Source organism: Phoxinus phoxinus (assembly GCF_949152265.1).
Source record: "Phoxinus phoxinus genome assembly, chromosome: 14".
Classification (NCBI taxonomy): Eukaryota; Metazoa; Chordata; class Actinopteri; order Cypriniformes; family Leuciscidae; genus Phoxinus; species Phoxinus phoxinus.
Window position 1 is genome coordinate 17,895,835 of NC_136889.1, and position 27,476 is coordinate 17,923,310.

At 39.3% G+C, this 27,476-nt stretch overlaps 3 protein-coding genes across 8 annotated transcripts in view; 2 read left to right on the forward strand and 1 right to left on the reverse strand.

Moving 5' to 3' along the window:
• Nucleotides 1-10,308, forward strand: pcnx4 (pecanex 4). Of its 2 annotated transcripts, none has more exons than XM_079634485.1 (11): nt 1-586; nt 1,435-2,225; nt 4,030-4,212; nt 4,947-5,467; nt 6,226-6,326; nt 6,432-6,551; nt 6,628-6,988; nt 7,687-7,790; nt 7,898-9,045; nt 9,149-9,335; nt 9,981-10,308. In XM_079634485.1, exons 2-11 carry the CDS (start codon nt 1,522-1,524, stop codon nt 10,230-10,232), a joined length of 3,681 nt encoding a protein of 1,226 aa, XP_079490611.1. In that variant the 5' UTR covers nt 1-586; nt 1,435-1,521; the 3' UTR covers nt 10,233-10,308. The 2 variants fall into 2 exon arrangements, with proteins under 2 accessions (XP_079490611.1, XP_079490612.1); XM_079634486.1 differs by having other exon boundaries at nt 1,472-2,225.
• Nucleotides 10,309-10,881: 573 nt separating this feature from the next.
• On the reverse strand, nt 10,882-21,174 carry dhrs7 (dehydrogenase/reductase (SDR family) member 7). 2 transcript variants are annotated; one of them, XM_079634491.1, is made up of 7 exons: nt 20,777-21,174; nt 16,372-16,524; nt 16,044-16,150; nt 14,692-14,931; nt 14,449-14,571; nt 11,289-11,504; nt 10,882-11,191 (listed from the first exon to the last, which is right to left on the reverse strand). In XM_079634491.1, exons 1-7 carry the CDS (start codon nt 20,796-20,798, stop codon nt 11,144-11,146), a joined length of 909 nt encoding a protein of 302 aa, XP_079490617.1. In that variant the 5' UTR covers nt 20,799-21,174; the 3' UTR covers nt 10,882-11,143. The 2 variants fall into 2 exon arrangements, with proteins under 2 accessions (XP_079490617.1, XP_079490616.1); XM_079634490.1 differs by lacking the exon at nt 20,777-21,174 and adding an exon at nt 18,068-18,489 and having other exon boundaries at nt 10,984-11,191.
• ppm1aa (protein phosphatase, Mg2+/Mn2+ dependent, 1Aa) overlaps nt 20,239-27,476 on the forward strand; it is a 12,425-nt gene continuing 5,187 nt past the window's right edge. For 3 of the 4 annotated variants that reach the window (XM_079634487.1, XM_079634488.1, XM_079634489.1), the window contains exons 1-5: nt 20,239-20,670; nt 22,198-23,069; nt 23,727-23,844; nt 23,940-24,051; nt 24,718-24,775. In XM_079634487.1, the coding sequence (XP_079490613.1) occupies nt 22,215-23,069; nt 23,727-23,844; nt 23,940-24,051; nt 24,718-24,775 (1,143 nt within the window). In that variant the 5' untranslated portion in view covers nt 20,239-20,670; nt 22,198-22,214. Of the gene's footprint in view, nt 20,671-22,197; nt 23,070-23,726; nt 23,845-23,939; nt 24,052-24,717; nt 25,924-27,296; nt 27,307-27,476 lie in introns of those variants that run through there. The other variant, XR_013800154.1, reaches the window with a different exon arrangement.

The window sequence follows — 27,476 nt, forward strand, 5'->3', positions numbered from 1 at the left end:
GCATTGCCCAACTGCAGCACAGCAAAAGCGATGATGGATAACGGGTCCGTTGCTTTATCCCTACACAAACCCTCTACCCACCCCTCCAGCACCTCTCCAACCGTTTTGATTTAGAGGTATGCGATAATAAAAACAGAAAAGGCTGTTTTTATTAATTTTTTTGCCATGTGAAAAAAAAAAATCCCCGCCTTCTCTAAGCCCAAACACAAGCTGCTAACGCTAGCCGCGCTAACCCGTTTATAGCCGCTTCTCGCCTCTCTTATTTATCTGCTGTGTTTGGAGGAAACCAAGACGATATTATAATGTAATATGATATAAGAGCTGTGTGTTTAGTTATTGTTATGGTCTGTAAACCAGTTGTCACGGCGATGTATGCCTCTTGTTGTCATAGCTGCAGTGTTAGCATGTGAACAGATCACAGGATATACAAATCAACATGACTGCATTAAAAACCTAAATCTGAGGATTATAACCACAAATCAAACGAATAAAAGCACATAATTCCGAGGATAAACGTCGCTGGTTTGATGCTGATTGACTCCGGATCACCTCCTGGCTATTTTGCTCGTGCAACATCAACAAACAGGTAAACTGGGAATTAAGTGTAAAAAAATAATAATACACAGATGCTTTGCTTTGAGCTTATTGTTAAGGCATGACACCACAGTTGAATACGGTAACAAAAGACAATTATTTATATTTCAAGTTGAAATATTGAAATTCCAAATATGCTTATATTCTGTTAAATGTTTAAATATGCAAATTATACATTATCCAATTAAATCTGCATGAATCTGCATACATTTCCAGAACAGAAATCTAAATATTGGAAAAAGCCAGGTTCAAAATTTAGTTTCATTTTGTTGACATATTAGTTTAAGATGATAGCCTACAATGGGATTTTATATATCTTTTTATCACTTCATAAATACTGTCAGCAGAAAAAAAATTGTTTTTTTAGGAATTAAATGTTATATATAAATCTGATGAACGATATGAACAAACCCACCTTTAAAACCTTCAGAATATTGATCGTAATACAACTGAAATGTTTGGTGTACGTAGTGCTGCTAAAGTGGAGATTTCTGGCTCAGTCCAGGAGAAGAAAAAACTCATTTTATGTATTGTTAATTAAGTCTACAGACGCAAGTAAGATAAAGTGTAATAAAATAAACATGTGAATGAGTATTTCTATTTAGTTTGTTTAATTTCCACCAATCTCAAAACATATTATGGAAGCAAAATAGCCCAAAATTACAATATTAATCAGTGCAAATCAAAAAACAATGGTTTTTCCTGCAGTGTCTTGCCTTATATATCAAACAGAAGAGTTTAAGATTGATTATATTGCTTTTGTTTTCATAATAAACTGCTCTTTTCCATCTATATCCTTTGAAAAATTAGTTTATATTGTAATATTGTGTTCCTCTACAGTGACTCACTGTCAGCGGGGCATGTGTGTATGTTCCAGAGCAACTGGGGGGAGATGACCGAGTCTGTCCCTCCCGCGCTGCGTTCATCATGGGGCCTGATGTGCCCCTGCTCAACGACTACAAGCAGGAGTTCTTCTGGAAGCGTTTCCCTCAGACTATCTTAGGCGGGCCGAGGCTGAAACTCGGTTACTGCGCCCCACCATATATCTATGTGCACCAGCTGGTGTTATTCCTGACACCATGGCTGTTGGGAGGCATCGGGACCCTCCTGTACCAGCTGAGGGTGCTGGATGAAGCCTGTGCGGGCGTTGTTTCGGGTGTGTTCATGCTAGGTGTGGGTGCCACCCTTCAGGGACTGGCACGGTGTATGGCACGTAGGAACGGATTGGTACAAAGGCTGCCTGCTGCTAGTAACATCCTTGCAGACGAGGAAGAGGTGGAGTTTACTCACTGCGTGGCCCCTGAGACGGTACGATTTGTAGTGCCTGGAAAGAGGTTTGTGGGCAATATAGTTTTGCACACCTTTCTTGCCGGCGGACTCTGTGGGTTGTCCACATGGTACCTGCTGCCGGACAGACTGAGCAGCCTGTATGGGGACCCGGGTGCAGGACTCGGAGCTGTCGTGCCTTTGTTTGTCCTGAGCTGGGTGACTGTTTGTATCGGGGAGTATTCGCTCATCGTCAACACGGCTACAGAAACCGCAACGTTTCAGCCGCAGGACACGTATGAGATCACGCCGCTCAACAGACCGCTCTACATACTCGCTTTCATCGCCGTGGACCTGGCTCTAAGGTACAAATCCAACAATTCACCACTACTCTCTGATAGGTCAATGATAAATAAGTCTGTACACGATAAAGGAAAGAAAGCAACCTTTAAACATTTTTGTTTTTTCACACTACTGTTTAAAAGTTTGGGGTTAATAAGACTTATTGTTTTTAAAAAATAAGTAATTTTGAAAACAATTGTGGTACTTAATACTTTTGTGAAAACCATGATACTTTTTTTAAAATCAGAATTCTTTGATGAATAGAAAAAACAGTATTTATTTTAAAATAGAAATCTTTTGTAACATTATACATGTCTTCACTGTCACTTTTGATCACTTTAATGCATCCTTGCCAAATAAAAGTATGAATTCCTTTTTAAAAAAAGCCTTACTGTCCCCAACCTTTTGAATATATATCAAAAAATGTTTTGCCAAACTACTTAATTAAGTGTTTCTTTTAATGAGGCTTTTCCCTTCATGATCTTTCTGCCCCCCACAAAATATTAAAGGGGTCATAAACTGCATTTAAAAAAAAAAAAGTGTTTCCTGAGACGCACCTATAATGTTAGTATGGACTGGTTTTTACATAAAAATTCATAAATAAAAGGCCATTGGAAGCTCTGTTTGAAGGGGCGTGTCTGCTGTGAGTTAAATGTTAGATCTTCTCACGTGGCATGAAAGGTTGCAGCGATGAGTATTGTAGCCATTGACAGACATGTCTGTTGTCTATTGATACAACTTAACTTCTGCACTCTTACGAATGCTTTCATCGTAACTAACAGCGCAAACACAATGTAAATAAGAGATTAATTTTGCATTGTAGACAGCATTATTAATTATAACGGGAGTTTTGGAGAGAGTCCAGAACTCATTCACTGATAAACTCCCGCTGTGTGATTGACAGCTCCAGTGATTATAAATGAAGGCTTATTTGATTGCTCTCTGTGTATAATTAAATCACAATTTAAAAAACAGATTATTTTCATGCTACTAAGAGGAACAATGTAAAGTTGACGGTTTAGTCACTGGCTTGATTTGCTGACGCAAACAGCAACAATCGATTTTGAGACAAAGACAAAGACTGTAGGATATCAGATATCACTGATCACAGATTAGGCATTATAATTGACATGATTACTTATATGTTGTGTGGCTTTAATGTAGTGTCCATATGTTACAGTGAAAGTCTGTTTGCAAAGCCTGCCAAAATTGCAACTGATTTACCAAAGAATCCACAGTGAGACAATTACATAATTGAAAATAAATAACCACTTTCCGAACATTAGGATCCTTTATGGAAGGTAATGTTAATTTTTAGTCCTCCAGTGATCCTGTATCACTTATCTCTCCTTCTCATCTCACTAATGTGCCAGTTGGCGGGTCCAAAGACACACGCGATGATGTAAAAGTAGGCGTTGATCTGATTCTGCAGAGGCAGTCTTTCGTCACACTATTGCGTCATAATGTGACAAAATGTGAAACGAGTTGTTTTTGTTTAAATAAAAAGCTGTTTTTGGACTAATGAGGAAATTTTCATTTCTGAAACTTTCAGGATGTTTTTATAAAACAACAATCTCTTACATGTCAAAAGATGAATTCATTCTTTGAATTCTTAGTTTATCAACCCTTTAAAATAAATATTCTGAAATTAAAAACCTGCTCATCATCATAGAAGATGTGTATGTCATTCATTGTATGTATGAATTACATTTTTATTTTGTTAGTGAATAGATTACAGACAAATAAATATCTGAATTTTTTTTTTGAGACCGTTATGATGCAATCATATGATGCATCTCCCGGATCTCATTCTCTCTCTCCTCTCAGGTTTTCAGGTTCTGGTGTGATGGAACTGCAAGTAGCAGCTCAGGTGCTTCACGTGTTGTTTGTGGCTCTGCCGGTGCTTTGGGCTTTGGGAATGCTCTCTCCGCTGGACGCTCTTCTGCTGTGGGCCATGGAACAGACCTTGGTGCACGGCCTGGGTGGGTCAGCCATGTCCACCAACATCAGGTGAGCACTGAACCCGTCTCTTACTTGTTCCTTGTCTTACATTACTAAACTTTAGACTAACTTCACACTCAAATCATTTGTAAACCTAAATTTAAGATTAATGTATTTGAATTGGATATACATTTTCCATCCATATGTAATTTCAATCCATTTTCATGAATTACCTAAATAATCTACTAAACTTAACATGATGCATATTTGTCAGTCATACGTAAATGAAATATAAGACCTAAAACGAAATATAAGATTTCTGTAATAGTACTTGTAAACCTATTATGTTTTAAATGCACAATAACCAATCAATCCAGTTTGTTTCAGTCATTACATTTTGTTACATTTTAACTAACTGAATATTGCTGAATACATTTATATGTATTCATAATGAACAGATTTATGCTGATTCTAAGCAATTTATAACTATATAATAAATGTATTTTGAAACTATGATTATTTAAATAAAATCAAAATGATGTAAGTTAATAAACTATGCCATGATTTTTTTTTCTTACCCATTTAATTTATGTATGACTGACTGACTAATATGCATCACATTGTGTTGATTAGTTTGTTTATGATAAAACTGTGTAATCCAAATGGATGAAAATGTTATGTAATTCAAATACATAAATCTTACATTGAGCGCATGAAGTCTGGTCTACATTGGTGTGAAGAACTACACACTTTGTTCAGACTTCTGTGGTACAAAATCTTTTGCTTTTCTTTTTTTCCTTTAGGCTCTTGGTGATGTTTCTGTCATCCGTGTGTGTTACCATCTGTACCTTCTTCATTCCCTCCTCATTGGGCGTGGTTCTATTCACCGTCGCCATGGGTTACCTCCTCAGCCAGGACCTGACCCAGCTGCTGGTGCTCCTGAAGGGAACTTCTCCAACCTTGGGTCTGGGCTGGTGGGGGCTTCCTCTTTCCCTGCTGTTCATAATAGGAGCCTTGACTGAGGCTGGACTCCTTCATCAGCTTTATCTCATTGACCCAGGGAATCTAACGTTGGGTGTGAACTCTGTAGAGCATTGGGAGTCTTCTGTGGGACCTCCAAGCCCACAAGAGGTGATCGGCTGGCTCCTTATTGCTCTGTTTCTCATCACCCGTCTGCTGAGAGAGCTCCAGGGGGCTTGCGTGCTGGGAGGGGCCATGCTCAACCCACTCTACCCCAAACGGGTCATGACTGCCCAGGCTTTCAGGCGGAAGACTCGTGGTCTGCGTGTCGTGGGAATCATCCGGAGGATCTTATTGAACCTGGGTGAGGAGATATTTGCACTGTACCAACCAAACAATCCTTTGTATCTGTCATACATGTGCTTTCTGTTTGCCAGTATGGTCTGTTGGAGTGAGATGTTGTCTTCGCATTGATTACACATCAGAGCGGAGAGAATTGTGATCCTATCCTATTGTGATCCTAACAGAAAAAATAGTGATTCTCATTTTATCCAGAATTGTGCAGCTCTAAAACACATAGGAATGCATGATACATTGATACAATATCAATTATCTTAGATTTTTTTTTACATTTATTGCTATTTGTCAGTATTAAGTATATAATTGTAAATATGTATTGTGCATGCACATTTTCCTTATTTTAAAATGTAAATGCCATTTGCTATGATCTAACATGTAAATCTTAAAAAAAGAAAATTTAATAATACTCTTCAGCAAGTCTCAAAGTGGATTTATTTATTATACATTGTAATGTTGTGATGCTTCAATTATTTAATTAATTTATTTTAGTAATAGTATACTACAAAATAGTATAGAATAATTTTATACATGTATATATAATATATATATATATAATCACGATTGTATAGTAGGCTATGTTTATCAGTATTGATCAGTTTTTATTGCTCTTTTTTTCATTTATTTAGAATAGTATAGAATTCATAAAATATATTACAAATTATAATTATACATAATTTATATATTTCTATTAATTGCTTGCTAACACATAATAATTTATTTATGTGTGTATTTTGATGTTAATGTTCATATTTGACTTTACAGTGAGTCCATTGGCTATGATTGCTTTCTTGTCTGTGGATGAATCTCTAGAGAAGCTGCACACGGCCTCTCTCGCCATCGGCTTTACCCGGGCATTCAGAATGGTAGGAGAGTTCATCAGTAAACCACCTCAAAGCCTTATGAGGACATGAACATAACGAATTGCCCCTTAATCTTTGACCCCTTACTCATTGGGCTTTGTACGGTAGGTGTGGCAGAGCTCTGAGGCTGCTCTACTGCAAATGGTGCTGGTGGTGATCATCAGACTTGCAGGGGGGCACGGAGTCGCACGCTGGCATGAGTTGGGCACTACAGTGCAGCTGATTCTGGTGAGCCAAATGTAACTTGATGCCTTTACTGTAATTAAATTGCAGGGATGTTTGTGTAATAACGTTTTTCTTGCAGGTCTCCTTGGTTGTGAACCGTGTGTCACAGTTTGTATGTAAGCTGTGTTTCGCTCTTACGGTGTTGATTACATCCTGGACGGAGAGTAAACAGCGTCGTCAGTCAGCGGGCACTTTGCTGGCACTCAACGCTGCTCTGTGCCCTCTTCTGCTGGCTGTTGTGGCTCTCTCTGCCCTTCTGTCTGCCCCTCTGCTTCCTCTCTTCACACTACCTGTGTTCCTGGTGGGATTCCCCAGGCCGCTCCGCTCGTGGCCAGGCACCCCAGGCACCGCCTGCCCTTGCCCAGATTCTGTTTATTACCAACAGCTCTGCAAAAGACTGGCATCGGCTCTCAGACCTGCACTCGCTAATGGCGCATTTGGTGAGTGACACCAGCTGAAAAACACGAGTATCCTGATCTCTATCATGTTGTAAAGATCAAAGTGCAGTCAAAAGTGACAGTTTATACATATTACATTGCTACAATGCAAACATTTTTTTCCTAAATACAAAAAACAAAAAGATTGTGCAGCACAACTGTTTTCAACTTTGATAATAATAATAATGAAAAATGTTTTTTTTTGTGCACTAAGTCATCATATTAGAATGATTTCTGAAGGATCATGTGACACTGAAGACTGGAGTAATGATGCTGAAAATTCAGCTTTACCATCACAGGAATATATATATTTTAAATATATATAAATAGAAAACAGCTGTTTCAAATTGTAATAATATTTCACAATATTACGGTTTTCATTGTATTGTTGATCAAATAAATACAACCTCGTTGAGCATAAGAGACTTCTTTCAGAAAGATTTAAAAATATTACTGACCCCAATCTTTTAAAACGGTAGTGTAAATGTAAATATTTTCTGAGATTTGATCTAATTAGATCAATTCAAACATTATTGTAGCAGATGAGCAAGTCACTGAATAATCATTTTAAAAAAATGGATTTGGAAGTTGATAGCCTATATTGTTTGTTTTTATTATTGCTGTAGAGTAACCTGATTAAATATTGTTAAAGCTATTTTTATTTCAATTTGCAGTCCTAATATTCATGCATCTGGTTGCAGGTTCCTGCACTCCAGGATCTCATTACCTCGGACGCTTTCAGGGTCGACTTCTGTGGATCTCTGTTCTAGAGAGAGGCTACGGCTATTGCACTGTCAACATTAAGGTATACCTGCTTTCTTGCCTTTGCTCTGAAACAAATGAAATGCTTTATTTCGAGGTCTACATAACACCCGTTTATGAATTCTCATTGGCTGCCATGTTTCACCACAGGGACTGGAACTACAGGAAACATCATGCCACACAGTGGAGGCTCGGCGTGTGGATGAGGTTTTTGAAGGAGCGTTCGATCACGTGGAGCGGCCCGGCCAGTGTTTCCGACTATTGAACCCTCACTGGGGTAATGCTCTGACCCCTTGCTCTATGTTGCCTGTCAGGGTTTACTCTGACGCCCAGAACGTTCTAACAGGAATCATTGACTCGCCTGACCACCTGCGTCAGCTCAACTCTGACTTCCTTAAAACGCTTGTCTGGATTTTATTGCGTTACTGTGTACAGGAATTGACACGTGGTGCTCCGCAAACAAAAGGTCAGTCTCTACAGACCTCTGGACGCAAATCACAAAGCTCCCAGCATGCCGTGCCCTCTGAGCCAGATCCGGCTGTGGTCACAGTTGCCATGGACTCTCAAGTACGCCCTGAATCCTCCTCATCCTGTCACTTGAGGGGGCAAGACAGCTCCAGCCTCTCATCCTTTGCTGATTGGTCAGACGAGGACGATCTCTTCGGTCCAGTCACCATGCGGAGACCGATGAGAATGATGGTACGGACAGATGAAGGGCAGACCGAGTTAGGGTTGGGAGTGTCTCTTCCAGGTTCTGTTGAAATCCACAGCCTGTATGAGAGCATGGCCCTTTCTTCTCTCCCTACCCTTAGACCTCTGGGTCTGGGTTTGGGACTCGGCCTGCCCATCGTAGATAAAGGGAAAGATAAAATCCCTGCACGCACTTCGACCACCGTCCCGAGTAACTCCCAGCCTCTCCACTTCACTAGCCCTCACTCGGAGCTCTTCTCTCTGCCCTCAGAGTGGCGGACCGCCAGGTTGGCTTCCTCCAAACTCCAGGTACTGCGACCCTGCTTCCCAGAGGCCTGGTTCTGCTTCTGTTTGTCCCAGCTGGTGGTGGAGAGCTTTGGGGAGGGAGAGTTTGAGCAGGTGACACTGGGTTTGCAGGAGGACCGTGCCCTGCGGGAGCTTTATACCCAGGTGGTGCTATCATGCTGTGTGGCGCTGGGTGCAGATGCTCAGATGTTCAGCCCCAATCTGCTGTTTAGGCTGTACTGCGGGGACGGCCCCTGGACCGAGGGACTTGAGTGGCTCCGAGCCAATAAAGAGCTGCATCAGCTCACGCTCAGGGCTTTCAGGTAACAGACGAGCAAGATTCAGTTCACATTTGACATCAGAAAGGGGCCTTTTATCAGCTGCATTTCCTAAAAAGTGACCGCTGTTGATTCATTCTGTGTGCAGGTACAGTGTAAAACTGTTGGTGGACCAGGCATCTCTTGGTCCGGTAGAGAGTCTGGATGAGCTCTACACAACTTTACAGGATTACCACAACAACTGGTTCATCGGCCTGGTAACAGACCACAGTTGGCAAGACAGTGTTGTACAGGAGAAGCCCTTCCTATTCTCTCTCGGACATGACCTCACCATGGTAAGCACCATATTTACTGGATGTAACCATGGCTAGCAAACATTAACTGTTAGACTGTGTCATAACCTGGTGTGATGCAATATAAAAAATCTCTTCTGAATAAATTAGTCATGACTGTAATGTGTTTGTCAGAGCGTTTCGACGCTCTGTTGCTTCTTACTACTACGAAATTGTGCTTGCTAGGCCTGGCCTGTTGTGTTGGAATTCTGCTGAGTACAGACAAATTACTTATCGCGTCTGTTATATTGATACTTTCTGAACAATATATTTGCACAATATTACCTATTTTGTTTATTTACCGGTATCAGTCAATGTTGGATATTTAATTGTACATTACTTTTCTCTATTTTTTTTTTCATTCAGGTCATCTTTGCTGTCATCTAAATCACATATAGTTTAATTTGATTAATTTAATTATAATAGAATTAGATTCATATAATTGATCATTTTAAATATAATTTAATAATTCTGTTGAATGTAATCTTGAAGTACATCTCAAAATTGATAAAAGAAAATTCTTACCATATATTAGTCTCACCCTGCTCTTCATACATGATAATTTTCCTTGAGGTTACAAATTTAATTTCTTAAAAAGTTTCCATATGATCATTTACAGATGTGGTATACATTTTCCGTTTTTCACAGGGGGCGTATACGAGCCGTGTGTTGTCTCTGCAGGAGAATCTGGTCCAGGTGGGAGTCTTGAATGAGGAGGGTGTGAGGGGCCAGTGGGCCAACCTGTCATGGGAGCTACTGTATGCCACGAATGACGACGAGGAGCGCTACAGCATTCAGGCCCATCCTGTGATGCTGAGGAACCTGACCATTCAAGCTGCTGACCCACCTCTGGGATACCCCATCTACTCATCCCCACCCATCCACTTACGCTGCTTATGATCGCCACCTGCCCCAGCACACACACTGATGCTACCAGCACATACATTTCATACAGTCATGTTTCTGCACACAGTGAGTTACTTTATTGAACATATGATGCATTTGAAATCGCTACTGTTGTAGTGACATTTGGCTTCTGAAAGAAATGCATGAATCGATGAACGTCAGCAGAATGAAGTAAATGGGATCTGTTTGACGATCAGCAAAATCCTCTCCACACATAATAAAACTGTAAACTCATTCAGACAGAGCCCAGATTTATTAGTTTCTTTGGGAAGTGTACTCTTATTTTCTCAACAATGGACCTCTGGATGTCCTTGACTGAATATCACCTCACGCTGAGCTTCCATTTCACTGTTTTTTCCCAATTTCTTATTTTTATCTTAAGCATCCTTCAAGAGCCTCGAAAAAAGAAAGAGAAACAGGAAAACCATTGAGCCCTTTTAAAAAGCCTGTTTGTCTAATCTTAAGGATGTGCCTTGGTTACTATTTTCAGTGGTTATGAATGTGTTTTTGTTTTGTTTTTATGTGACCACCTTGTGTTATAAATATATAGGTAAATTGGCTCTTGCACCTTTGTTTATCCTACTTGAGCTCGGTCTTTGTATGGTTGTGTAATTGTATGTATAGAAAAAAATACAGATGTTTTATATAAATCATTTACTGTCAGTTTTGTTCAACCAAACTTGAAATGTTACAATAGTAATTACTATTTATAACATTTTAATACATAAAACACAAAGAATACATAAATCAGCTTTTTATTTTAATAAAGTGCCATTAGTCTTTATTTATACAACAAGCTAAATGGAAGGTGTTTTCATATGACATATTGAAATACTGTGACATTTTTCCCCCCCGGGTCTTTCTGCAAAGGAATGATCAAATCACTTATTATTGAAATGAGATTTTCAAGTTGTCTTGACCTTTGGCTTGCTGAAGTATGCGGCATCTGCATCCTGGAAAAAGAGAAGATGATTCCCAAAAGATATTATTGCAATTGTAGCGTAATTAAACCAGTTCAGGATCTGTTTCCAGCAAGCTCCCAGTACTCACCAGCCCGGCTTTGAAGTTCTGCACACGTTTTCTGCCTAGAAGTTTGGTTGTGTACCAGGCCAGAGTGGGAGTGTACTGCCACAAATAACAGAAGAGTAGAAAGGGCTGCTCAGCAATCCACATCTCTTTCACATGGTTGGCCAGACCTACCAGAGTGAGGTGAACACAGCGCTCTGTAGACATCTTATGTGTCTGATCACCAGCTGTTGCCACAGGCTACAGACAAAAACAAGTACTTTTTAGTTAAGCAAATGGAAAACACACTAGCTATTTTGATTAAATGATCATTTAATGCAAATGCAAAACACACTAGCTATTTTGATTAAATTATCATTTAATTTTGTGTAGTGCTGATCAGTGCCATTTCAGTATATGTATATACCAATATACCATGGTCTGTCTGAATACGCGACTCTGATTGGCTGGAAGGTGTGCCATAAAATCGTTTGATGCTTAGGTAGTTCCGACTCAGTTTAATCACCGTTTTATATTAATTCATTGAAGCGCACGCCGCACACACACAAATTCAGGAGCACAGAAACTTACCAACGCTGCCCCGCCACTTTTAGTAATACAATGGCTTCAGTACTGAATCGCTACATTATATTTCTCAGCAACGAAGGGGTTACATCGCTATTTTGAAGAAAGTAAAGTTTAAAGTCGCAGCTTCGAGACGCTGAACAGACGCAGCAGGTATGCATAACTCGTATCTACTGTCTACAGTATCACACGAAAGTGAGTATACCCCTCACATTTTAGTATATCTTCTCAAGGGACAATAGCCTACTATAGAAATTAAACTGCTGCTTGTATAGCAGTATTATGTACTGTCCTCTGTAAATAACTCAACATACAGCCATTATTGTCAAAGCTGGCAACAAAAGTGAGTACACCCTAAGTGATAATAGCTGTAAGTCATTTAACCATGCAAAGCCACAAGTCCTATTCATAATTTTCGTTTTTGTCTGCTTGACAGGACCATACAAATTTGTGTATCTTGTATTAGAGCAGTTCAAATTTGTGCTTTGAGTACAATTTTCTCATACTGACCACTGGATGTTCAACATGACACCTGACCTCATGGCAAAGAACTCTGTAAGGATTTGAGAATTAGAATTGCTCTCCACAAAGATGACCTATAGGCTATAAGAAGATTGATAACACCATGAAACTGAGTTACAGTACAGGCCAGGCCAGGGTCATAAAGAGGTTTTCCAAGACGGGTTCCACTCGTAACAGGCCTTGCAAGGGTCAATCAAAGAAGTTGAGTCCTCGTGCTGTGCGTCAGGTGCAGAAGCTGGCTTCAAAAAACAGATGCACGACTCACGAGTGCTGCCAGCATTGCTTTAGAAGTTGCAGAAGCGGAAAGTCAGCTTGTCAGTGTAAACTTGTTTGGCTCAGATGGTGTCCAGCATATGTGGCGACGCCCTGGTGAGGAGTACAAAGAACATTGTGTTTTGCCTACAGTCGAGCATGGTGGTGGTAGCATCATGGTCTGGGGCTACATAAGTGCTGCTGGTACTGGGGAGCTGAGCTTCATTGAGGAAAACATGTACTGTGACATTCTGAAGCAGAACATGATGCTCTCCCTTCAGAAAATGGTCCGAACGGCATGATAACGAACGCAAACACACCGCCCAGATGACAACTGCCTTGCTGAGGAAGCTGAAGGTGATGGAGTGGCCAAGTATGTCTCCAGACCTGAACCCTATTGAGCAGCTGTGGAGCATCCTCCAGCGGAAGGTGGAGAGGCGCCATATGTTTAACATCCATCAGCTCCGTGATGTCATTATGGAGGAGTGGAAGAGGATCCCAGCAACAATCTGTGCAGCTCTGTTGAATTCCATGGCCAGGAGGATTAAGGCAGTGCTAGGTAAGGCAGTGTTCACACAAAATATTGACACTTTGGACACAGTTTTGACATGTTCACTTAGGGTGTACTCACTTTTGTTGCCAGCTATTTTAACAATAATCAGCTGTATGTTGAGTTATTTTCAGAGGACAGTGCATAATACTGCTTGTAAAATCCGGCTACTCGGCTCAACTTCCGGTTTCCGACCAGCCGGTGAAGGACACGCGTATTCAAGTCTTTCCAGCGTATCAAAGTAATTTGGTTATGTTCTCATATGCAATTATCTTGTTTTAATCTGACTCCATGAATTAAATAGGTTCAATGTGAAATAAGGTTATGTTTACACTTAAAATAGTTACAACATGGATGTAATGAAATGATCATTTAAACCATTAATTGTACCCAGCATAAATGTAAAATGTTACCTGAGAGCCAAAGGCAGAGCACCTTTGACTCAAGAGTAGCCAGCCTCCGAAAAGAGCCAGAAGAACAGTTACAATCTTGTTTTGTCATTTCCCCTGACCATGTGACTAACACCCAGGTGTGAGATATTCAAACTAACCAATCAGACAATCACAATTTTCCCCATTGTCCAAAACCTCTGGCCTACAGGCCTAGATCACTATCAGCACTGCTGTGCCTTCAGAGAAGAGGGAGTGAAAAGCAAATGTCTTGAATTATTTCCAATCTTACAGTTATACAAGCAGCAGATTGACTACTCTAAAATCTATCCAAGTTTCATTTCTATAGTATTATCCCTTGAGAAGATATACTAAAATGTTTGCTGAAATGTGAGGTGTGTACTCACTTTTGTGAGATACTATGTCTCTCTCTCCCCCTCTCTCTCTCTCATTAATTCAATTAAATGCAATTCATTCCTTCAAATAAATGTAACCTTCCCGCACTACTTTATATCCGTGTATGATCCAAAGCGGACAGAATGCAAACAAGCCGTAACTGACGAAAATAACCGTAATTTTTAATCAAATATTGCGCTGCAAACGTCAACAACAGCTTAAAGCTGTCAATGCCGGCAAATGACAATGGTGTAAGCGGTAATGGCTAGCTGTGCATTAAAAGATTTTAATGCACTTCGCGTATAGGCACCCAACCACCCTCCGCTTCCTGTCGGGCAGTTCTTTGCCTCCACGTCGTGGATTATCCCTTAGGCAACTCATCCCTCATCCCTTAATATTTGTATTTAATTTTTATTTCACTTTTATTTCAGTTAGTTACCAACCAAGGCAACATTTTTTTCCCCAGCTTTATTTTCACTTCACAAAAAAACAACAACACTTGTACAGGTACCTTGCCCAGCTCCTCTGTGATTGCGTTCTGAACGATGCTTGATACTACAGGTCCGGGGCAGATGGTACTGATCGTGATGTTTGGAGAATCAGCGAGTTCTGTTCTCAGAGAGTTAAAGAAACCCTGCAGAAACACAACAAATCAGGAGCTTTTTCTATCTTTTATCACCGTTTTTCTTTAGCAGACAATGTTGCATAAGGGTAGGCAGATTCTCTGGGAATTCTGTCTACTATTTGCTCTCACCTGCACCGCATGCTTGCTGGCAGCATACCCCGTTGCCAGGGGGACCCCTACAAAGCCTGCAACGCTGCTGACGGTTGCTATGATACCACTACCACGGCGGATCATATGGGGCAGCACCTGCTTAGTGATAGATACGGTGCCAAGGTAGTTGAGCTCCATAAGTGCCTGGTACACATCCACATCAGCCTCTATGCACAGTGAGCGCTGGGTCCGGCCTCCGTTATTTATCAACACGTCTATCTGAAAATGCAGATACACACATGCAAACATTTAGGGGGGAATATTCCTACTTAATATCACTGACCATTAAGGCATTTTATTGCTTGATGCTCTGATAAGGTACATTGTAAAGAACTAAAATTCATGAGGATAAATGATGCCATGCTATGCAATTATTTTCTGTACTCTACAAACTTGTCTCTGCAGACGTTTAGGTTTGCAAGTTTTATTGTCATATAATGTAGGAAGTTAACTTTCGCTAACTGATGCATTTTATTTGCTTAAAAAGTTAACGTTGATCATTAATTGTGTACCGGTACATCTCCCCGGATGCTTTTATATTATTAATGCAACAATATTTTCACAATTGCACAAAATTTCACAAGGTTTTTCAATCTTTTAGATGCCACGGACCCCCAAATACGATCATCCCTGTGTGAGAGACTCCATCCTAAAATTGATAAGGCATCTGTCTTTTATAAACACCTAATTTATATACAGAATTTTTTTATCTAAAATTAGTTTCAGTTAAATGATTACCGGTATATTATACTCACTGTAGCAATGTTTTGTTGTATGTATTTATGTTTTTGTTTGTTTAAATGTAATACATTTATTGTATTTTTACTTTATCTAATTTAATCTATTTAATAGATTAATAACTAATAATTTTTATTTTAACCACATTTTTATTTATTTAGATCTAATTTATTGCCTTACTAATTTATTTTAATCTTTAATTTTAAGATTTAAATTATTATTATTCTTTTTTAAAAGGTTAAAAGGCTTTCACTCCCTTGTGGGGCCCTGGGGGGTCCCGGACCCCAGTTTGAAAACCCCTGTTCTATTGTATTGTTACAGGTGTGAATGTAGCCAGTGCATAATTAATTCCTAGATAGTTAATATTCCTAAATATGATCTAATGTTATGGTTAGTTAATATTTAATATTATAGTTAGTTAGTTAATAGTTAATATTCTTTAGGTTGAAAAATTCAATCAAACTCAATATTCTGAAAATGTCAAAATTTACACTTTATTTCGATGTCAGTACCATTACTGAAATATAAATTCAGAAGAAAAAAAGAACAAAAAACACTCTAAAGATTGAATAAGAAAAACAGATGGCATTTACATCACCAAAGTGCTTCTGAACTGCAGCAGTTTTTTCTTGATGTGATGCACGGTCCAACAAATCGAGTGGAAGAACAAGAATATCGCCATCCTTTAGAGAGGAGCGCTCTAACAAGAAAATAAATTTCGGGTCAGTAGGTCACGGTGTGATTGCTTTTAGTAAAAAAAACTGTAGTCAGATTGCCAGCAAAGATACTTGTATACACATTCAGGGTCACACTACAGCTCTGAAGGACGGACATGAATTATTGTATAATTAATTGACCTCTGACTGAGTTTTTTTTTGTGTTTACTCCTGTCTCTCAAACGTTTCTTGGGACTGTTCATACCCAAGCAAATGCGCTTCACCCTCTCCAGCTCATTCTCCCTGCGGGCAGACAGCACCAGCCGAGCACCGAGCGCAGCGAGCTGAAGGGACAACTCCTCCCCGATGCCACTGGAGGCTCCGGTAATCCACACCACTTTGCCTCGCAACTTTGACTCTATGAAATGAAAACAAACAACAACGTATCTATAGACATTTAAACAATGTATTATTTATATAATAATTAAGTAATTAAAAACAGTGAATAAAGCCGGTATAGTAGCCTATGAAGTAATGCAAAAACAGAGTAGGTATACTTAGTAAATGGACCGGACAGTCTTAGAAAAAGGTGCTTTTTTGTGTTTTTTTAGGGTGAAAAACATTTTTGTAAGGGTTTAAATGTGGATAAATGTTTAAGTAATACAGTTGTTATTTTTTACAATCGCGAGTCACTTTTTCTAAACTCTTCGCACAGTGAGCACAACATCAGTCTATGTGGGCTAAACTGTGAATCATTCATCATCATTACTTTGGCATGAAATTAATTCAGTAACTACTTCTATCAAATGACATGGATTATTTTCTCACACAAACACCAACAAATATCGATGTACCTACAGGCCAATTTGCACATTACATACTCTTTTCAAAACTGTTAAACAATTAAGGAATAAGACAGCAGTTTGCTACATTTTGAAATACCATATTGTCTAAAAAAATTCAATACTATCAAAACAAATAAAATGTATCTGAACACTACAGGGTGTTAGTCTGATTACCATCTACAAAAGGGGAAATAAATTAGTATTGTAAGGTGTTTGTTGGTTTTATTGCATTTTGAATGTGAAATTAACTGTTGTGTCAAGATGAAAGTTGGTAAGGAGAACTGTGAAGAGTTTTGAAAAAGTGACCTAAGTATTGAAAAATTTGTCCTAGCAATTGCCGATTGTAAAAAGAAAACTGTAATAAAAATCATTGCACAATAGCAAGCTCAATTAATAGGTTCTTATTAACTTGGCTGATAGTTCTATAAAATTTGTAAATAATATTTTAAATATATAATATTAAACACAGGCCTGTGTGAAGTGCTTAGAGTGAGAATTGCTAATCCACTTTTCAGTTATCAACGTATGCACATTGTAATGTAGCTTGATATAGTGTTGTCAAATCAATTAATCATGATTAATCGCATGAAATATAAAAGTTTGTGTTTATATTACATGTGTGCATAATATGCATGCATACATGAACATGTATAGCATCCCAGCCAGCGGTCCCCACGAAGGAAATGGATTAATAAAGATACTAAATTATTTTTGGGGGGAGAAATGTAAAAAGTTTTCTGTGATGGGTGGGTTTAGGGGTACTTTTAGAGACTAAAAAATACAGTTTGTACAGTATAAAAGTCACAGTACAAAAGTACAGTATAGTCCACTTAGTAAAAGTTGGCATCAGACTTTCGTTAACACTTTTTAAAAGTGAATACTTTGCTATTACTGTACTTGTCACATATTTCGACAGTGACACCCACACACTGGGCTGTTAAGAGATACAGTCTATCGACCACAGAGTGCAAATTTCACATTCTTGCAGCAATGTCACGACTCACATTTTACTGTGTTGCTTTACATGAATTAATCGATATACACAGTAGGCTAGTGCATTTAGTGCTAGTGCCTATATATATATAAAATAAAAAATATTTAAGCGAGGTTCATTACCTGGCGTGCTGCCGAACCTATCCGCCCATAATAAAGTGAGATCAGCGTCGGCGAAGATAAAGCGTATTAACTGCGTTAGTAAATAAACTGCGATCCCAGCGAGAATTACACAAAGCCAGCATATATCCATAATTTCTGCACAAGAACCGAGAAACTAGACAACATCCAGCTATTTCACAGAGAGCCTAGTGTCAGACTGAAAGCACTGGTGAATCATGCGCATGCAAAGCGCTTCCGTGTGAGTTACAACCTATCTTACGACATAACAGATTAGTTCGAAGTTCGAATCGAATCAACACTGCGGAATTCTGCTCAGTGCACGAGCACCAAGTTCAGCGACCCGGCAGAAGCCAAAGCCTTCCGGGTTAATCTTCTTAATGGAACCTATTTAAACAGCTCCACGTTTATTTTAAAATGTGTCTGTCTGTTAATGTCAAGCAAATGATTATATCGAAATGGTGGATAGATAGATAGATAGATAGATAGATAGATAGATAGATAGATAGATAGATAGATAGATAGATAGATAGATAGATAGATAGATAGATAGATAGATAGATAGATAGATAGATAGATAGATAGATAGATAGATAGATAGATAGATAGATAGATAGATAGATAGATAGACAGATAGATAGATAGACATACAGATAGAAAGACAGATGTATAGATAGATAGATAGATAGATAGATAGATAGATAGATAGATAGATAGACATACAGATAGAAAGACAGATGTATAGATAGACAGACAGACATACAGATAAAAAGACAGATACTGATAGAAAGATAGACAGATAGATATAGCCTATAGATAGATAGATAGATAGATAGATAGATAGACATGCAGATAGAAAGACAGATACTGTAGATAGAAAGACAGACAGATACAGACAGAGATAGACAGATATATATAGCCTATAGACAGACAGACAGATGTATAGACAGACAAACATATATCACTGTCCATAAGTCTAATATAAATATGCGATGTTAATGTATTTCTGTTATCAAACATAATGTATATAATATAGGCCTGTGTTTCATTTGTTAAATCAAATGTCTTATTGCATTAATAATTATTCATCAGGTATTTTATGAATAATTGCATTAAGCTGTGTGCATTCTTAAAGGAGAACTCCGGTCAATTTTAACATTGAGCTCAATTTTTAGTAATTTTGGAGTGCTGTCAATACAGAGAACAACGACAAAAATCGGTGTTGCCTACACCGTGTTATCCTATTTTTAAAATTTGCACCCTATTGACTTGAATGGGGCAAGTTTTAAACCTGCTTTTATCCTCTTAACATATTTGATGTGTCATACAAGTGCCCAGCCATGTTGAGTGATTCCTTAAGAGTGAACACGAGTGAATCTGACTGCAGTAGATGTGAAAAATATGAATAAAAATGATGTTATATCAGCCAGCGCAAATACCTGTATTTAGTTCCTGTTTTCGGTGGAAGTCCAAAGTAGTCGATTGTCGAGTTCACGCGCGTGATCATAGTTACTAAACCTATGCGCGTGAACTCGACAATCGACTACTTTGGACTTCGACCGAAAACAGGAACTAAATACAGGTATGTGCGCTGGCTGATATAACATCATTTTTATTCATATCTTTCACATCTACTGCAGTCAGATTCACTGTGTTCACTCTGAAGGAATCACTCAACATGGCTGGGCACTTGTAATGACACATCAAATATGTTAAGAGGATAAAAGCAGGTTTAAAACTTGCCCCATTCAAGTCAATAGGGTGTAAATTTTAAAAAGAGGATAACACGGTGTAGGCAACACCGATTTTTGTCGTTGTTCTCTGTATTGACAGCACTCCAAATTTACTAAAAATTGAGCTCAATGTTAAAATTGACCGGAGTTCTCCTTTAAGAAACCTTTTGAAAACAGCTTGAACTCTATAGTTTGACATGTTTAGCCTATATTTTCTCGTTTTATTTTCCACCTAATATATTAACATATAATTTAATTGTGTATAAAGGGGTTTCTGATATTCTGTGGCTCTGTGATTTTTCTGTTCAATCTCAGGGTTAAAAATGACCAGAACTTGACAGATGATAGATCCAGACTGACAACAGGGTGCATGTGGTAAAAAAAGAAGAAGAATGTAGGCTACAGAGGAACTGATGAATGAACGGCTGAGGAGGGAAGGATGCAATGGTGATGACAGAATGATGTACAGATTGAGGGATGTTGTACAGATGGAGGGATGATGATGATGGTGATGTCATTCTTTTAAGTGCGCAGCCCTACTGAATCCACATCCGGGTCCTGTGCTGCTGCTGGTGTGCAGAGATTCGGTCCCGAACACAGCGGACCAAAACATCGGTCAAACCCGACCCTTTACACCTTCTAATTACATTCAGGACGCAGAATAAATGGGAATGATGCATCCCTGGTTTAAACAGATAAGGGTGATCCTCTCGTTCACAGACTGAATGCAGAGCAAAACAATCCGCCAGCCTCTCTCTCTCTCTCTTACCACCGACGCGCTCAGTTTATATCTCTGTCTTTCTTTTCGTCCTTTTCTTTTATCTGGTTTTTATCTCCTCCACTACAGAACTCGCCAGGACTTATTTTTAGTGGGTAAGTGTCTGCGCTCTTGTAATATACCTATGTGAATGACAGAGCTAGCATGTTAGCATGTGTGCTAAGGGAGTAGGCGGGTGTTGTGTGAGCTCAGTGGGCTGACCTGCTGCATGTAGCTGTCGCATGGTGCGTTGAGGGCCTCAGGTCTGACAACCCAAGCCCGAGGCTTCACAAGGCCCTCTTGGTAGCATTTAGCCCGTACTACCCCAAACATTAGCAGTGAGAACCGGCCAGATCATTAATTCATTATTTTTCCCGATTACATGCACTAACCTATTTAACGTCGTCGAATCATTACAATCAAACTGACTGAACCCAAACGTCTGTGTTAGCATGAAGCTATCGTGCTACTATGCTCGCGACACCATGACGTAATGCGGAATAGAGAGGCGCGTGAACATGCGGCAGGGCTGCACGCGCAGACTTTCAGTTCAGTGCTGTTCAACAGTGCAAACTTCAAAGAACAAGGGTAAATAACATTGATTGCCCATATCTGATTGTGAAACGTGAACGTAATCTAGCAGTAAATCCACTTTGCAGTTAGATCGGATTTACAGAGTGTGTATCTGTCAAACAGTGTACCTGTCAAACAGTGTTCAAGGCTGGTGTTTGTTTGGTGTTCAAGTGCACTGGTGTTGTGTTTAGAGTGAGCTGTGATTGATGTGAGTGGCGAACAATGGTCAGACTCAGAATGCATTTGTACCCGTCTATTTTTAGTGTGCGAGTGTGTAGTGTGCATAGCCGTGTGTTAGCTGACGGCCATACATGGTTGGGAACCCGTGTGTCTGCCTGTCTTTGCGACGGTGTGTGTATGTGTTTACACTTGTTACTTGAGCCTGGTGGCATGTCATAGTTTATTTCTAAACTGGCCACTGGCATGACATTACTGTTGTAGTATCAGTCATCATGAATTATAAATAGAGGCATTGTGCTGGGCGTGTAACTATGTGTGCGTGTTTACACTTGATTCGATAGCGTTAGAGGGATAGGTCACCCATTAATTAAAATTCTCTCATTCGTGTACGTATTTCTTTCTTCTACTGAACACAAAAGAAGATATTTTGAAGAATATGGTTAACCAAACAGTTTATCAGCCCCGTTGACTTCCATAGCATGGACACTTTTTTGGGGGGGTGAACTATCCCTTTAAACTTCCCATTAAAGGTTTTACAAATTTTAGATCCTCTAATTTAGATTCTTCTGATAAATGTGTATTTGCGATTTCAAAAAGTAGTTTGCTGTGCTTGTATGTAGGGCTGCACAATTTGGCCTGTGAATTTAAATGATTAATGTTAATATTTAACTTCGTAATGAAATGCACTTTATTTATATCTAGTTTTTGCAATGGTATTGAAAACAGATATTTTTTGACAATTGTGAAATTTTATTGGTATTGACTGCAGAAATTTGGCAGCGGAATATCAGTTGGGACACAAGTGGAGATTCAGTTTGGCGTCGTGAGTGGCATAGAAATGACACCCTGCTTTTTATATCACTCATCATTCTTGAACTTCTGTGTTCCAGATTCCTAAGCAACAGATATGGGTGCATTTCTCGATAAGCCAAAGATGGAGAAACACAACGCAAAAGGGGATGGCAATGAACTGCGCTACGGCTTGAGCAGCATGCAAGGCTGGCGTGTCGAGATGGAGGATGCGCATACTGCTGTCATCGGTCTGCCCAATGGCCTGGACCCCTGGTCGTTCTTTGCTGTTTATGACGGGCATGCGGGATCGCAGGTCGCACGTTACTGCTGCGAGCACCTCCTGGAGCACATCACCAGCAACCCTGACTTCCAGGGTGGAGGCGGAGGAGGGGGTCCAGCCGTGGAGCCCAACGTGGACAGCGTGAAATCCGGAATCCGTACGGGTTTCCTGCAGATCGACGATCACATGCGGCAGATCTCGGAGAAGAAGCACGGTGGCGCCGACCGCAGTGGCTCGACGGCCGTTGGTGTGATGCTCTCACCCCGCCACATCTACTTTATCAACTGCGGAGATTCGCGGGGGGTGCTGAGTCGAGGAGGGGCTGTGCACTTCTTCACGCAGGACCACAAACCCAGCAACCCCCTGGAGAAGGAGAGGATCCAGAACGCTGGAGGATCTGTGATGATCCAGCGCGTCAATGGGTCCCTGGCAGTGTCCAGGGCTCTGGGGGACTTTGACTATAAGTGTGTTCATGGTAAGGGTCCCACGGAGCAGCTGGTGTCGCCGGAGCCCGAGGTGTATGCTATCGAGCGGTCGGAGGCGGAGGACGAGTTTATTGTTCTTGCTTGCGATGGGATCTGGGATGTGATGGCCAATGAGGAGCTGTGTGATTTTGTTCGTTCACGACTTGAGGTGACTGACGATCTGGAGAGGGTCTGCAATGAAATTGTAGATACCTGTTTGTACAAGGTGAGTGAAACCAGACCTTTACCAGTGAGTCAGATGAATTATTTTGTCTATTAATAATGCATAAATGATCACAATCTGGAGATGATTCAGAAATCAAACTTGTTGATGGTTTGGACAGTATTTTATGCAATTAGTTTCAGAAATTTACGGTTAATTTTTTACATTAAAAAAATATATATTTTTATTCAGCAAGGGATGCAGCACATTTTTAACTTTAGTCAAAGAATAATGAAAGCAAATATTACAGTTTCCACCAAAATATTAAGCAGCACAATTGTTTTTCAACATTGATAATCACAATACATTTTCCTTGTAGCAGAGTAATGATGCTGAAAATTCAGCTTTGACATCACAAGAATATACTACATTTTAAATTATATTAAGAGTAAGTGGTTGTTTTAAATTGTAATAGTATTCTTACATATTACTGTTTTTACTGTATTTTTAACAAATAAATTTAGCCTTGGTGAGCATGAGACATCAATAAAATAAATAAATATATATATCTTAGTGCTGTCAAATCGCATTTCTTTACATAATATATTTTTGCGTAATATACAGACGCACACACACACACACACATATATATATATATTATTTTAGTTCTATTTGTTTTTTTATTTGGATTAACCCCTCCCTTCTTCTGTGATTGGACAGGGAAGTCGTGACAACATGAGTGTTGTGTTGGTGTGTTTCGTCAGTGCACCCAAGGTTTCCCCAGAAGCTGTCAAAAGGGAAGCGGAGCTTGATAAATACCTAGAGAGCCGAGTAGAAGGTATGAGCTAACCTTTACAAACGTATTATTATTTAATGAATCAGTAATTCAAGTGGACCATACTTGATGGCTCTGAATTGTTGTTGATATAACAGAGATCCTGAAGAGGCAGGGGGACGATGGTGTGCCCGACTTGGTACATGTGATGCGCACATTAGCATCTGAGAGCATCCCCAACCTACCACCTGGAGGAGAGCTGGCCAGCAAGTTAGTACCACACCATCTCTCCCTCTCTTTATTTCTAGTTCCAAAACCTTGTGATATACCCATCCAGCTTTTTTTATACACTAATTAATAATACACTAAGGTTCAAAATGTTTGAACTGTGTAGCGTGTATCTGTTATATTTCACCAAAAATCAGACTTTTAGGGCATGCTTACATGACAAATATGTACTTAAAACGGAAAAGTTTTTTCTTTGCATTTTTCGGGTACAGATGACACCATTGTCAAAACAATTCCTGTTCACACGTATCAGTGAAAACTACAAATAATGCTGTATTGTTTATGCCAGGCCAGTAGTTGACAACGTCACTTTGTATAGAAACACGTTAATGCGCATGACGTCACTGTTCTCACAAATGCACATTTACACGCAGACGATAACTCTGCTGTTTTCAAAAATGTGCGCTTTGAAACCTGTTTTCAGGCCTCCAAAATGCCACCGTCGTGTAAATTAACAGCCAAAACGCATAAAGTTTTACATTTTTCATCGAAAATGATGTCGCGTAAACGGCCCCTTAGAAGTTACTTATAAAACCACTCTCAAAGCCAACCAAACTTGGATGTCACACTGACTTGGGTCTGACTCTGCACCAAGTCACCTCTCTTTCTTCCCTCAGAAGCTCATACATTTTCCTGTGTTTGTCATAGGCGGAGTGTAATTGAAGCAGTATACAACAAACTTAACCCATACAGGAACGAGGATACAGTGAGTAGACCAGCTTGACCCTGTGTGTGTGTATAAATGCTGGGATTTTTAGCTTGCATGCTTTTTGTTGTGCTCTAGAATTCAGTCACATTGCACGATTATGTTGTTTGTCACCTTCTCTCAAGTGTTCCAGTCTTTTGTTCTTTTATTTGTGCATGTTTCCATCCTGTTCTATATTATCTGCTCTATACTGATGGAGCCGGATAGGCTGAGCTGTGCTTGGGAATGGTTTGGTTGAGAGCAGGATGGACCCCTTCAAATTTGTTGGTCCAATAAATTTTAGATTTATAAAGAAATTCTTAAACGCTTAATAAATGTTTTTGAATAAATTTGTCATGGATTGATTAGATGATTATAGCTTTCTTGATTCAGTACAGTTCTTGATCTAAAAAAAAGACAAAAGATGTGTTAGTGCCATATAGGCAGAGCTGGTAGATTACTTACAAATCGTAATTGGTTACTAATGACAAATTACATGACAAAAATTGTAGTTAGTAACGTAATCCATTACATTACATATTTAAGGAAATATAATCTGACTACTTTTGGATTACTTTTAGATTACTTTTGACCTAACTTGTTTATCACATTGATATGAGTAGAATAATCTTGATATAAAAATATATTCCATTATTTGTTATCAACAACATGAAGTGCGTTAAATAGGGTTTCCCAGACTGGGGTTCGTTATTTGTGCGTTTAATGAAAGCTATTAAGTAATTAAATCATAATGTTTTACAATTAAAATAAATCATTTTGACATATTGACAATTGTATTATTGACCTAACTTACAAATTAAAATCTCAGTGGGTACTTCTAGTGTAGGTCAAAGAAATTTCATCCGACAAAAAAGTTGAATCCCTCCATTGCATATAAATTTGAAATGACGTGAATTTGTACAATTTCAATTAGTTTGAAAGGCAAAAGCCTTCCAAAGATATTAATGCATGGTTAAAAAAACTAAAACTAAGGGATAATTCAAATAATAATTAACGTGTTAATCTGGAGTTGATTAGATTTGATGCAATGTTGAGATCCAATGATCAATTGCTGTGTGGATCTCAGTTTTCTGTGATCGGTTAATTACTAGTGGCTGGTCTGTGTGTCCAATTCCACAAACCTGGAAGACGTATACAAACAGTCAGAGGTGTCAAGTAACGAAGTACAAATACTTCGTTACATTACTTAAGTAGAAATTTTGGGTATCTATACTTTACTTTACTAATTATTTTTCAGCCGACTTTTTACTTCTACTCCTTACATTTTCACGCAATTATCTGTACTTTCTACTCCTTACATTTTAAAAATAGCCTCGTTACTCCTATTTCATTTCTGCTTGTTTTCATTCGGCTTGTCGTCGTTCAAAAAAATGGCCAATTATACAATAGATCTGAGTCCCGCCTCCTGAACACACATCGCTGAACTGATTGGCTTTGTGTTTTCTTTCTAACTTGTGAGAGGCTGTCCGCGCGGCGCGCTGTTGTTACATTTGGTTACTGTAGATGCGGTAAGCGAGGTAGAAATGAATCAACAGTTTTGTGCTCAAGAATACGGAGCAAATCGCGTCAAATATTGCTTTGGGGACAGCCGTTTTTACAATATTGCCTACTGTATGACAATCGCGGGATAAGTGGCAAACATAATCGTTAGTGTGTGTGTGCGTGCGCGCGTGTGTGTGACGTGTGAGTGAGAGGAGAGAGAGAGAGAGAGTGTGTGTGTGTGTGTGTGTGTGAGAGAGAGAGAGAGAGAGAGAGAGTGTGTGTGAATGTGTGAGAGAGAGAGAGAGAGAGAGTGTGTGTGTGTGAGAGAGAGAGAGTGTGTGTGTGTGTGAGAGAGAGAGAGAGAGAGAGAGAGAGAGAGAGAGAGTGTGTGTGTGTGTGTGTGTGTGTGTGTGTGAGAGAGAGAGAGAGAGAGAGAGTGTGTGTGTGTGTGTGTGTGTGTGTGTGAGAGAGAGAGAGAGAGAGAGAGAGAGAGAGTGTGTGTGTGTGTGTGTGTGTGAGAGAGAGAGAGAGAGAGAGAGAGAGAGTGTGTGTGTGTGAGAGAGAGAGAGAGTGTGTGTGTGTGTGTGAGAGAGAGAGAGAGAGAGAGAGAGAGAGAGTGTGTGTGTGTGTGTGTGTGCGCTGCGCGCGAGCGCAACCATTATAGTGTCAAAATATCCCCACAAAGATGGCAATATCCGAAATCCTTATATGCGGCTGAAACAGGTAGCCTAGTGCCTCACAAGTTTTTCAACATTTACATTTTAATAGATATAACATTATAGTCATTATGGCATTAGAATTTTTTTAGGGGATGCACTATAGGCCCCTTTGGCTTTTGTCCTTAATGGCATTTTTTGCCTTGCATTACTTTTACTTTTATACTTTAAGTAGTTTTAAAATCCAGTACTTTTACACTTTTACTTGAGTAAAAAGCTTGAGTTGATACTTCAACTTCTACAGAAGTCATTTTAAACCCTAGTATCTGTACTTCTACTTGAGTAATGAATGTGAATACTTTTGACACCTCTGCAAACAGTAGGCGTTTTTAGAAAGGAAAATTTAAAAGATGAAAAATAAGTACCGGTAGTAGGGAGAATCAATGAATTATGAATATTTGACTGTAATGTAATCAATAAAAAAGTAACGCTTGTCTGAATAGTATTTTATAATCTAATTACAAGTACTTCATTTTTGGAATGTGATTACGTAATTCAGATTC

Bases quoted from the DNA above. Each gene is read 5' to 3' on its own strand.
- pcnx4 (XM_079634485.1), top strand. From the start codon at position 1,522: ATGGGGCCTGATGTGCCCCTGCTCAACGACTACAAGCAGGAGTTCTTC. The intron at 4,213-4,946 runs GTGAGCACTGAA...TTTTTCCTTTAG, and splicing joins GCCATGTCCACCAACATCAG to GCTCTTGGTGATGTTTCTGT. The intron at 5,468-6,225 runs GTGAGGAGATAT...TTGACTTTACAG, and splicing joins GAGGATCTTATTGAACCTGG to TGAGTCCATTGGCTATGATT.
- dhrs7 (XM_079634490.1), bottom strand. From the start codon at position 18,197: ATGGATATATGCTGGCTTTGTGTAATTCTCGCTGGGATCGCAGTTTAT. The intron at 14,572-14,691 runs GTGAGAGCAAAT...GTGTTTCTGCAG, and splicing joins CCAGCAAGCATGCGGTGCAG to GGTTTCTTTAACTCTCTGAG. The intron at 11,192-11,288 runs GTGAGTACTGGG...CTCTTTTTCCAG, and splicing joins AGAACTTCAAAGCCGGGCTG to GATGCAGATGCCGCATACTT.